The following is a 13,509-nucleotide window of genomic DNA, read 5'->3' as shown; positions in this document are numbered from 1 at the left end:
AAGTGCACCCACTGTGAAGATGAATTTCCTCTTGCAGGACAAAATAAATTATGCATAATTTGTAATGTTGGGAACATGGGCTGGCATATGCAAATATTGGGGGCGTACACCCCGACTGTTACGTAACAGTCAGTGTTATGTTGAGATTCGCCTGTTCTTCTGAGGTCTTTTAAACAAATGAGATTTATATAAGAAGGAGGAAACAATGGAGTTTGAGACTCACTGTATGTCATTTCCATGTACTGAACTCTTGTTATTTGACTATGCCAAGATAAATTCAATTTTTCATTTGAGGGCACCTTTAAACTGTCTGTCCTGCAGCGATGCCAAGCTCAAAGAACCAGCTCCTTAACGAGGTGATGCAATGTTCATTCTCAGTCATTCTCTCTCCTAAACAGATAAACACATAGAGTGAGTTTATTAAATTTTTACATGCTGTTTAGCAGAAACTGAATAGACTTTCTAATGAATAGTTCTTATATTTGGATGACAATTTCTGATCACACAGACATAACTTGGAGAACAAAGCAGGATTTGCCATTTTATTTGTGCATATCTAGTTTAATTGCTGTTATGTACACAAATAACTTGGCAAACTTTAATTTCTATTCTCATTGGTTCAGCCTTACTAAATGTGATTTGTTTTCTGGTTATACATGAAAAAAAAAACTGCATGGCCTTACTCTCGAAAGTTGCACAAACTCATCCAATCAGATTAAATCTTGCTAGATTGAGATGTTCAGATGGTCAGTTAACAGACTGTGGGTGGTCCATGGACGTGCCGCTTGCGGCTGAGACTATTCAGTACAGCACAATCTTGACTTCATCAATGAATAAAAATGCTTGAGAGAGAATTTATCTTCATATAAATGCAGTCTTTTTGTTATTTGGATCCCTTCCTGCATGCATTTAATTCCCATTTATTTTGTCATGGAATTGCAGTCTAAACAGCCAGTAAAAAAGCTTAATTCCCACAACACGCATATACTCATACACACACCCCATTATAGCTGAGTACAGTAAGTCTGTCCATCATGTTACATCTGTGCTAGTATTGAGTTTCTCTCTGGTGAGCTCAAGGTCAAAGCCTTTTGGAGACAGGCTCTGTCCCTCAATCAAACTCAGCCTAAACAGAGCCCCTCTCACCTCCTGTGACAGTCATTCGACCTCTTCACCCCTTGATCATGCACATAAAAGGTGTTTGTGCCTGGCTCCATTGTCTGACTGTTAGTACCAGCAGGATTTACATCGCTATGGTGGAAAAGCTTTGATCACCTCTCAACCGGCCCCTCAAAACACTACAACTACACAGGACACGTACACACACATCAGCCCTTTCACCTACTTTTTCTTTCTTTCTTGCACTAATGGGATTTTAAAATAGACAATTTAGCATGTCCCACCAAAAATTAGCAAGTTTACACTCCCTTTGCCAAGAATGTCTATACCTATTTCCAAAAATAAACAATATCTTGTTGAATAAAAACCTGAGTTTAGACATCATTCCATCAAGCAACACAAATAAAGGCAATAAACGAAAACAATAACAAAATAAATGAAAAACATTATCAGTATCATTACAAAAAGGACATGTTGATGAAACCAATGGATTAAACTTGGAAACAAAATTATTAGTGGCCACAATACCGTGAATGATCCTCCACTGAAGGACTCTTTGGTATTGGAGGCTTATATAAAAGTCTCCAGAAGGAGTAACTTCCTCAGGGGCAAAAAGATAAACCCTCTATTTTCTATCAACCTTCTTGAGACATGATCACAGAGGGTTTTTTCACAACCTTCCTGACTGAAAGGCCTCATTATTATGCAAGTCATTACAGCTCATTATGCGATTCTTTTGTCTTCTCTGGTGTAAATGACCCATTATTCATGATGATTCACGCCTCCATGCATACTGTGTTTCTTGACATATAGTGTCTTACAAAATTTAAATCTCTCTATTGTTTTATATAAATGAGTAGGTAGGATAATTTTTACATAATTTTGAAGCAAAAACTCTAGTCTACAACAATACCCAGAAGTCTTGTGAACACAGATTTAATATATATGTTTTGGCTTTATTTCTTGACTTAAGTTTTGTGTTTTTTCAATAACCACGCATAAACGTTATTCCTTCAAAAATACATACATGTACATACATGTTCCTCACATATTATTGTGCTGAATACAGTGTAATGACACTTTTTCCATTAATATGTTTATGAACAACTGAAAAAAGCAAAAATGTCAGGGCATGTCAAAACTTCTCCAGGCCCCAAATCAGCCTCAGACTCCAGAGGGTTAATGATTTACAATGAGCATCACATATGACCCATCCATAGTCCTTGCTGATCTAAGACCAACTTGGTCAGCAAGAGTCTGCACACTTTTCCATTGACTATTGTGCAAATCAATCAAATCAATAATTCTTATTATCCCTGCTTTAGAAACATTACACTAAATGAATTCAGTATATTTGATTGTATTTTAAACAATGGATTAAAAAACAGAGGTTCAAGAATACCACAGTGTTCATTGTTATCTCTTATCATATTAAACAGTCCCCATACTTTCAGCATTGATGCATAAAAAATCAGCATAAGGCAGTTGAGTTTCTGGATCATATGACTTTTCAATTAAAAACAACTGCCTGTCCAGCTTTACATTGGTCATATTTTGAAGCAAAATGAAGCTGAATGGTATCCAAGACACTCTATCTGTCCAATAAAGTATCTTTTTCAATGTTTGCAATCTCATTGCCTTCATCTTTGACTCCACATGAATGAGTCCTGTCCCCCCCTCTGACACAGGCAGATAAAGAACTCCAAGAAGAAATCTTTAGGGGCGTTCAAAACTGTGAGTTTATGCCACAGCATTGAAGCTGCCAGATTGTTAATAATCAAAACTTTTCCTCTATACAAGAGCTGTGGAAGAATCCATCTCCACCTCTGGATTCTCCCTGTCACCTGGTCAGAAATTCCTTCATATTTTTTTTTTCTCCATATATAGTCATCAGTCCCAAAGTAAATGCTAAGGATTTTAAAACCATCTCGAGTCCATTGACACTGTTGAGGTAATTGAGGAGTTCCTATTTCCCTCCATTCTCCCATCAGCATTGTACATTCCTCCCAGTTTATACTTGCAGATGTCGCTTTTTGGAAGCAATTTAAGCAGGTTGTCAAGTTATCTATATCATCAACATTACATACAACTACAGACATCATCAGCATATGCTGTAAGTTTTACAGGGGTTAAATCTGGATAACCAGAAATGCTCACAGCATGTAACCTATTCCTTAATGAAACTAACAATGGTTCGATTGAAATGGCATACAGTAATACAGAAAGGACACCCCTGTCTTATACCTCAAGTTACAGGAAAGGGTCAGGTCAAGGAACCATTAATTCTAAGCATACTGTAAATATTATTATACAGCAGCTTAATAAGAGACACAAAATTCGACCAGAAAACCAAAAGCCTGTAAAGTCTTAAAAAGATACATAGATATACTCTATCAAAGCCTTTTTCTTGGTCAAGAGAAAGAAACCCTATGTCCAAAGCATATATATCAAATCTCTTACCAAAAGTACCCCAAAAAAAAAAAAAAAAAAAAAAAAACTGTAGGGGCATCCATTTCATTTAAATGAGTATATCTTGCTCTAATCAAAGCTCCTTTCTCCCCTTCTTCCAAATGATTCTTTAAAAGAAATGTATATATCTGTGAAAGATGAATCATCATTATTGCTTATCATTATTTTCTTTTTAAGGGCTCTAGTACTGTGAGCAGTATACTATTGACAAAACATTTTTATCTGTACCTTGCCTATATCCCACCAATGACCTAATGATGAAAAACTGTCTCTTTCCTCTACAAGCTTTCCAAAATCAATGAAAAGCATGAATAAAAGAATTATCCTGTAGTAAGTTATTATTAAAATACCACTACAAAAAATAAGATTTAATAAAAGCAACATAAACAGTCATAGAAATAAAGTGGTGATCAGACAGAAAGTTTAGTGAAATAGAGATACCAAAAAATATACCCCGATTATTAGCTCACATTACGAAATCTGAACAGCGCAGCTTCGGTTCTTCCTCATCATCGTCTTTTTTGAAAGAACAACAAGGTGGAGCTCTCGTCCAGTTCGAAAAAAAAAAAAAAAACACACTTCTCACAGTCACTCCGCACATGCACATGCACATGAAAGAGAGAGAGAGAGAAAGAGAGTCTGTTTTACACTCTTGATGGTTTGGAGTATAACTCTTTTATTGTTGTGTGGTTTTGCCTGCATTACAGGATAAGAAATCTCTTAGGACTTAGGACAGGGATAGGCAACATCCTGGAGTGCTGCTGTCCTGCAGAGTTTAGCTCCAACCCTGAAAAAAAAAAAAAAAAAAAAACTAAGACATTAATTTGCATGTTCAAGTGTGTTTGATTAGGGCTGGAGCTAAACTCTGCAGGACAGCAGCACTCCAGGACCGATGTTGCTTATCCCTGACTTAGGATCTGTTTCTATCAGTTTTAATGACAAAATAAAGGCGTAGAACCAGTTTATTTGTAGTGCACTGGCAAAGTAGTTTTATATAATTCGTTTAATAATAAGGATAAATTATTTTAATAAGGTTAAAATATTTAAGAAAAAAACCTTAAGCCATATGCTAATGGACTTATCCAATTTTGAGCTGCAAATGATAACTTCACACTCATTTGAAAGTGACCTATAACATCCTATGACATGAAATTTATCTAAATTTAATCTCATGAATGTGGCTATTGTGCTTTGCGGTCATTTTGGCTCCAACTGGCTGCTGTAAATGTGCCGTATGCTGCTGTAACATTGTCCTTTTATATTTACCCACTTTAAATGCATATTGCCCACCTTTCTCAGTTTCCCTAAAGCCACCAGGGTGGCGGTGGCACCGGGGCTTGGGTCCGTCATCGCTGCTTCCAGCTATATTTAGTAATTGTTCTCTTTTCTTTCTGGTTTTCTCTGTGTAGGTATGCTATACTTTGTGGACTCCTGACAGAATATGAATCTATTCAGAATAAAATTAAAAATGGCTACCTTTTTAAGGTGAGTGTAAAGAGCCTTTTCACCCTGGTTTGTGAATTTGTTCTTTATGCAGTGTTCTAGATGTTCTTATGTTTTAATTGGATGTAATTGGATAGATAATTAAAAATATGTTTTTGTTTATATTCTGTCGAGCTTGCTTAAAGCTTAAATGCAGACAGCAGAATGTTGAAGCATTTCATATGGACTGTTTACATCATGTCAACATAGGAAGTAATTACTTCCACTTTTAGTTACTTCCAGATGTTCCAATTACAAATTTTACCCTTAATTATTTACACATTTATTCTTGTGCTTAATGTAGAGAAGAGTTTAAAAGCAGTGAATGATGAACAGTGATCTCAGCATAAGGTCATTTCAGTTGATTTCAATGATTGTATGTGTTGATGGGAGCATAACATCAGCTTCTATGAGAGTTAGTGTTCATAATCTTATCTGAGACGAGAGGAAATGGAATGAGGGTACCACACACTCACACACACAAATTTCATAAGAGCAGATCAGTCTCTGATACACGTAGCATTTTATCTTGGCTGTCAGCTAGATTTCCAAACAACACACACCTGCAGAGCACTGGCAGGTGAGCTACCAGTGAGAGAGAGGAGCTGAATGACAGATGCGTGTGGTGGGTTTTTATATGTTCGTGCGAGAGAGTTCAGGAGAAATATTTGTGGTATCTGAGCTGAAGAGATCAGCAAAAAAGACAAGTCGTGCCACAATGAAAGAAACCTCTCTCTCTCTCTCTCTCTCTCTCTCTCTCTCTCTCTCTCTCTCTCAAGGATCATCTGCATAAAGCGATTGATTTGAAACCTGAAGATCCTTTGTCGTATTACCTGCTGGGCCGCTGGTGTTATGCTGTGAGTGACAGAACTTTTGGTATATTCATGACATTGTGGTATCCATCCATCCATTTCAAGTCCTGGAAGGCCAAAACTTGTAAAAAAAATAAATAAAAAACAAATAAACCTTTAAAGGTGCTAAAAAGGATGTTTTATTTTATACATTTTTGCAATATTACTTGAAACTGTCTTTACTAACTGATAAAAGACTATTTATTAGGTGCACTGAAAGTAAAATATTAATATACATCATCTGTGCACGAGGTAGGGCCTTAAAAACATCAGCCAATCGTTTACGCGATGATCGATTGGCCCTCTGGCTTGTCAATCACTGCCATGACGTTCCTTGTGAGAGACGTGCGCGGATTGGCCCTCTGGCTTGTCAATCACTGCCATGACGATCCATGTGAGAGACACACGGCTGCGCGCTCCAGTAACTTTCCACACTCCACAGGCGCTGCATGCAATGTTTTTGTTAGGAGACAGGAGTAACAACTGCAGATTATGAGTCACCTGCGGTGAGTCCGACATAATGAATCCACGGCTTTAGGTCGCGCACACACTTAACGATTGTAAGGCCGATTATGAATGTAAATTGATACTTACGACTGATCGCGCTCAAACGCGTCCAGTCAGAGCCAGTTGCTTTCAGTCTGCGATTACAGTCGGTGTTCAAATTCCATGTGAAAGTATATAAATCTGCTTCAGGAGCAGGAAACAATCACTGTATGTTGAGCATAGTCAGAATGTTTTAGCTAGTCGTTAAATGTGTGCCCTGCTTAATAACACAGCGAATGCCGGTGGTAAACACTCGTGTTCCAATACTCGTGCATGAGATTTGAGAGGCGTTCCCTCTAAATGAGCTGTGAAGGAGGGGGGTTGTTCTTACCCATGCGCTCATTTCAAAAACTCAGTCGACAAAAAGAACCTCTTTAGCACCTTTAACTAATGGAAATTTCTGTAGTGAATATATACACTACCATTCAAAAGTTTGGGATTGGTAAGATTTGTTTAAATGTTGTTGAAAGAAGTCTCTTTTGCTCACCAAGTCTGCATTTATTTGATCATAAGTACAGTAAACACAGTAATATTGTGATTTATATTATTGTGCTAATATTGTCTATTTTAATATATTTTAAAATGTAATTTTCATCATCATTACTGAAGTCTTCAGTGTCACGCAATCCTTCAGAAATCATTTTAATATGCTGATTTGATTCTCAAGAAACATTTCTTATTATCATCAATGTTGAAAACAGTTGTGCTGCTTTGCATTTTTGTAGAAATTAAGTTAGATTTTGTCAGGATTCTTTGATGAATAGAAAGAAAGAACAGTATTTATTTGAAAAAGACATCTTTTGTTACATTATAAATGTCTTTGCTCATTTTTGATCAATTTAATGCATCATACTGACCTCAAACTTTTAAATGGTAGTGTACAATTTTATAGTGAAATGAAAGTATGTAGAGAAAAAAAAATCTTGGAAGTTGATTGATCAAAAATGTGTGAACCCTACTGTATTCTGACTAAATTTTAATTCTATATATATATATATATATATATATATATATATATATATATATATATATATATGTAGTGAAACATCCTTAAAATAAGAATGAATTATCTTATGTAATTAGCTTTTCAAATAAATTGATTGTTCTTCAAAGAACATTTCTAATGTAATTCTAACAAACATTCTCTAACAAATCATGAGAATCATGCCTTCTTAGTTGTCCAAAAAAAAAACAAAAAAAAAATCAGTTCTTATTTATTTATTCTCTTTTTAACATGCTGTGTGTGCAGGTGTCACAATGTACGTGGATTGAGAGGAAAATTGCTGCTACTCTGTTTGGAGAGCCACCCAGTGCCACAGTCCAGGACGCCCTGCAGAACTTCCTCAAGGTGGGACGTACCTCTGATTACCTAGCCATACTGGTGATTGACTGTATAATGAGCTTCTCTATTTAGCGGCCAGACATTCAATTAAATGTTTGCAGTGGTATGTCATGAATGTTTAGATGGCTGATAGGACTGTCCTCAAAGAAATAAGAGAAACATTATTTTTTTCTTAAATTATCATTTTCTGGATGCCAGAAATGTTTTAAAGCCATTGTAGCCATTTATGTCTTATATTTTCACCGACTTGTCATTACGTTTTTGAGGTAGACAGATTTTCACCTTTTGCCTCTGTAGCTCCAGCAAACCTCTGCAATGAAATCAAACATTCCAATTTCCAGATTTTCCCACCATAGACTTTACAGAGATTCACTCAGTCTAAGTTCTTGCAGCCTTAGTGCTCAATTCTGATTTGTTGCTCAGATCTGATTTTTCTTGTTGTTGTTGTTGTTGTTGTTTTTTGTATTTTGGCTGTTCACATTATTATTATTATTATTATATTATTATTATTATTATTATTTTAAATGTGGCCATTGTCAAATTTGAGTGTGAACTGATCACGGTCTCAAACTGACCCGCATGCACAAAAGATCAATAACAAGATAAAAGTAAACACAGAGGTTACTGAAGTCAGCATTTACAAGTTCGTTTATAAGCTAATGTTCAGTGGAAGTCTGCAATTTATGCGCAGGCAGTAAGGAAGACAAAGACGAGGAGAAAGAGAGTAGATATTTTCTAGTTTTCGTAGTTAAGTTTTGCTTGTATAGAGCTGTCACCATGATGCTTAGACCTCACTGTCCCTCCACTGACTACTGTCTAAACAGAGGTCGGAGCCAGATCCAAATGAGCAGGGCAGCATCAAGTAGACGGGTCTAAAACTCCAAATGGGCTGTCCATTCCTCTAAAGGTGTCTGATTTAATTTACAGTGATAGAAAGAGATGACAACAGCAAGATGTAGCGTAACTCTAAAGAATAAACAGCAAACTTGTGCTTTTCATTGTAGCATTGTAGGGATGAACCGATACCACTTTCCAGAATGAGGCTGATACCGATGCTTCCATTTTTGGTACTTGCCGATTCCGATAAGTGTATTTTCACTGAATTCATATTTTTAAAATTTATGAATCATATTCATTGGTTTAATTTGTTTAGCAAATATATATTTCCTTCATTTATTTTCATACTTAATTATGCCTGTTAAATGTATTGTACAAGCTTCTGTCACTTTCACTGTTCATTCATCATATTTTATCTTTCATTTAATAGCACAGCGCATATTTAGAGCTGCGTCAGCAGGGCTCAATGCTAAGGATTTTGTCTACTGTCCTGGTTGGGTCAGTGGTTCAAATGTTTAGATACCAGTGAAATATCACAATTCTCTATAACAATTTTGATACTACAGCAAAAACTACTAGCCTAATTAATGTACATTTAAAACATTATTAAAGACAAGTAAACAATAAGTAATAAAATAAGAACAAATAATCCAATTACAAATAGCACAAAACAATTCAATAGAACTAAGATACAAATGAAATAAACAGCGCTTTTTAGGTTTTCATGTAGGTCTAACAGTAGTTTTCAGGTACAGAATTTGAATAAAGTCTAATGTAAAATAACACTGCATAGTATTCACTGTATAAATTAAATATAGATGGATTTTAAGAGTGCAAAGATTGCGAGATTTAAATGCAAAGGCTTGTTAATCTCAATCTCAATTTATTTATAAAGCACAAATTAAAAACAACCACAGTTGACCAATGTGCTGTGCAATGTTCTAAAAAGACATAAAATGGTTAGTTCCTGTCCTTGATTCTGATTGGTCAATAGCTGTGTTTTATTCATGATAAAATACGGCTATGACCGCTTCACCCAACGGTTCTGTGTATCACTACACAACACACTTAGCAACCACTCTTAGCAACAGAAACTGTATGTTCTCAATTGATATTGTTCAGTGAAGCTTACTGTATTTTGTAGAAGAGTATTTTGAGAAAGAGATCGATTGAGCGAGTTTATTACCTGCGTTCAGATTTAGCATTTTCCTTCAGGTCAGTCCTATGTTCATAATAAAAAATCAGTTTAAATGTCCGCTGCAATATCTTTTGTCCTTTTAACAGTTAAGGGGTTTTCCCATGGCTGACGGCGCTAGTCAAAGCATTTGTCAGTTGCGTCTTGTTCAGACTTTTCATTGTAAAAGTCTTCGCTACAGTCATGCCTAACAACTCCCTTCAGTCGTGACTTATTCAGGATACAGCACAGCCTCTCGTACCTTATTGCTTACTTATAAAAGCACCAAAACCAATGAAAAAAAAAAAAAAAAAAACAGCAGACAACAAAGGACATCACAAGTCATAGGCTAAAGTGAAGAGATATTTTTAACTTGGATATAAAATATGTAATGTTGGTGCTGTTCTAATATGGATCAGTAAACTGTTCCAAAATTTTGGACTTTGGAGCAGATAACAAATTCTGGTTGGCAGACCTAAGAGTTCTCACAGGATGGTGTTCACACAACAAGTCAGAAAGGTATGAGGGGGCAAGGTCATTTAAACATTAAAAACAAGCAGAAGCACTTCAGAATCAGTTCTAAAGTGCACTGGGACCTAATTTAAAGATATTAAAACAGGAGTAATATGTTTGCATTTGCGAACACCGGTCAAAAGTCTTACAGCCCCATTTTGGACCATTTGTAATTTAGATAATGAAGAATTGTTCATTCCCATATACAGGGAATTACAGTAGTCAATTCTAGAAGAAATAAAAGCATGAAATAATTGCAGTTTCAAAGTGCTTAAAAGAAAGGAAAGTCTTCACTTTAGCTAGCACTCTTAGTTGGTAAAAACTTGATTTGACAACTATATTTATTTGCCTATCAAATAAGGCACCCAAGTTTTTTAAACATGACTTAATTGAAAAGGATAAAACACCAGAATTTAAAAAAAGAAAGGGTTTCAGAAGAGCCAAACATGATGATCTCTGTTTTACTCTGATTTAGATTTAAAAAATGTAATGACATCCAGGCTTTGACATCGGAAAGAGGGAGTCTAAGCCATTTTTGTGCTTCAGGGGAAAATAAAGTTGAATATCGTCTGCATAGCAATGATAGTGCAAGCCATGCAAAAATAGAGCCTAAAGGAAACACATATATATAGGTAAAACAATAATGGGGCTAAAATAGAGCCTTGGGGGACCCCACAAGTCAAGGTGACCACACCCAAATGGCATCCTCCTATACTAAATAGGCCTAGCTAATTAAATAGGCCTCGCTAATACCGGAAGGTAATACACAGCCTAACTGTATAGCGAAATAAAAATTTTGAACATTTTTACTGTACCATTTTTATGGACCATGCAGTGAATTTCCTGAAACTGGCCAATGCAGTCGCACGAGTCATGTCAGGGACACTCAAGTGTGCGCTGTGTAGGCCAACTGGCGGGCTTTTGGATTATCACAAAAAACAAGCTCTGTGATCAACAAAAGTTTATGATGCTTACACGTTTTGTCTATCAAGATAGTTCAGATGAACACAATCTGTGAAACACAAACACAAATTTTGAAGCCTAAATGCAGTCGCCAGAAGTAAAACGCTAAAGGTAGGCTGTAAACGAACTACACCACGGTTCCACGACTTCAACATCAACATCACTAAGCTTCCGACAACTCTTTCAGTTTTTATTTGTATCTAAAATATTTTCCTAGAAACTTTGAGTTAGAATAGCTCATAAGTGCACAATTATAAGCATAACGAGGCTGTAAAAGTGGATTGAACTTACCTGTTCACCGTGATGACATTTAATGTCCCCAACAACCTCTGTAATCCCATTTTGTCACTTGTTAGCAACCGCCTTTTTCAAAATACGTAACAGCTTCAAAAAATCACGAGTGGGGTAATACTAATGTATTTTATGTCGTAGAATAAAACATGAAAGTGTCTTGAACTTATTTCAGCCATTTAACCAAAATCCCATTCAAAAAACCCTTTGACTTCGGGACGATGGAACTGGAAGTGCTAAAATGGTAACTCGTTTTCGCATTTTGGCTTACAAAGTGATGTCATACCTGCACCACTCTATTGTCATGTCTTTCTATTACTGCGCCTCCATGATGAACCGCTTGGAGGTTTCCGCCTGTTCGGCATAAGTCCCTCCCACTTGGAGGTCTCCGGGCTGCAGTGATACATACTTGACCATCTCGGCTGTCTTCCATAATAACCGCTTAAGTAGTACAGTCCCACACGTGGGATCGTTATTTTTTTCCCCCCAGGGAGTATGGTCCCAAATATGGAATTTTAGAATGTACAGTGATGTCACATACTGCCAGATTCACGCGGCTTTCACGCCAACACAAGAGAGAGGTGAGCTGGATAAGCTTTCTGTTGCCCATAGCGCTTTATAGATCAGCTAACATGATCATTATAAAGGTTTTGAAATGACACCTTCACATATTTAGTACCATATATGAAAGTGGCCCAAATCAGAATCTAAAAAATCAGATTCCATGTGGTTTGTGCTGTTCACACTGAATATGACACATATTCAGTTACATAGGAGCAAAAAAAATCTGATTTGGGCTACTTTTGCCTGCAGTCTAAACATAGCCTTAGTATGTTCTGCAAAGGGCTCCCAGTTTAAATAAACCATGTTCATTTATGAAAGAGCGTGACCTTTGTTCCTACATTTTTACATAAGTTGCTCTCTCCTCTGATGTTCTCCTGTCCTTTGTATCTCACCCATCACTTCTTATTTAAGGGGTCTGTGCTTAGACTTGTTGCTCCCTGCCAAGACAACATCATTCTGGAGGGTTATACAACAGCATGACTGATTAAAGGAGAGAAATACAGTCTTTCTTCATCATTAATCATTAAAGGTGCTAAAAAGGATGTTTTGTTTTATACATTTTTGCAATATTACTTGAAACTGTCTTAACTAACTGTTAAAAGACAATTTATTAGGTGCACTGAAAGGAATAATATTAATATACATCATCTGTGCACAAGGTAGGGCCTTAAAAACATCAGCCAATCGTTTAGGCGATCATCGCGTAAATGATTGGCCCTCTGTCTTGTCAATCACTGCCATGACGTTCCTTGTGAGAGATGTGCGCGGCTGCGCGCTCCAGTAACTTTCCACACTCTACAGGCGCCGCATGCAATGTTTTTGTCAGGAGACAGGAGTAACAACTGCAGATTATGAGTTACCTGCGGTGAGTCCGACATAATGAATCCACAAACACGACACAGCGAATGCCGGTGGTAAACACTCGTGTTCCAATACTCGTGCACGAGTTTTGTGAGGCGTTCCCTCGAAATGAGCTGTGAAGGAGGGGGGTTGTTCTTACGCATGTGCTCATTTCAAAAACTCACTAACAGTCTTTGGTTTCTCAGTCGACGAAAAGATCCTCTTTAGCACCTTTAATAATCCAATAATTATAGGGGGGAAAAATTTAAGCACCAGTGTATGTCCAAATAACATGATGTCTCTTCATCCACACACTGAATCATCCATCAGAATGGCCAAAAGTATGTGGAAACCTCCTATTACTTGTACAGTGTGTGCATACAATCAACCATCAATGCATTTCCTTAGACAAATATATTTAGTTGAAAGTAACATACCTGGTACAGCATGACAATTCACAAAGCAAGTTTCATACAGAAATGGCGTCTGGTGAAAAGCCTAAAAATTCCATTGGTTTT

The 13,509-nt window shown here is 36.6% G+C and overlaps 1 protein-coding gene across 3 annotated transcripts in view; it reads left to right on the top strand.

The window, feature by feature from the left end:
* LOC125277248 (regulator of microtubule dynamics protein 2) overlaps window positions 1–13,509 on the top strand; it is a 54,306-nt gene that overhangs the window by 35,619 nt on the left and 5,178 nt on the right. Inside the window, exons 7-11 of one of the 3 annotated variants that reach the window (XR_007186860.1) lie at window positions 4,998–5,073; window positions 5,850–5,927; window positions 7,717–7,815; window positions 8,634–8,716; window positions 8,814–8,876. Coding sequence is in view for 1 of the 3 variants with exons in the window: in XM_048205596.1 (XP_048061553.1) it covers window positions 4,998–5,073; window positions 5,850–5,927; window positions 7,717–7,815 (253 nt within the window). In the remaining 2 variants the exon portion in view is untranslated. Of the gene's footprint in view, window positions 1–4,997; window positions 5,074–5,849; window positions 5,928–7,716; window positions 7,816–8,633; window positions 8,877–13,509 lie in introns of all 3 variants that reach the window. The other 2 variants (XR_007186859.1, XM_048205596.1) reach the window with 2 other exon arrangements.

The sequence above is a fragment of the Megalobrama amblycephala genome, linkage group LG10 (assembly GCF_018812025.1).
Source record: "Megalobrama amblycephala isolate DHTTF-2021 linkage group LG10, ASM1881202v1, whole genome shotgun sequence".
NCBI lineage: Eukaryota > Metazoa > Chordata > Actinopteri > Cypriniformes > Xenocyprididae > Megalobrama > Megalobrama amblycephala.
Note: the sequence above shows the minus strand (reverse complement) of the source record. Positions and strands in the feature narration are given on the sequence as shown.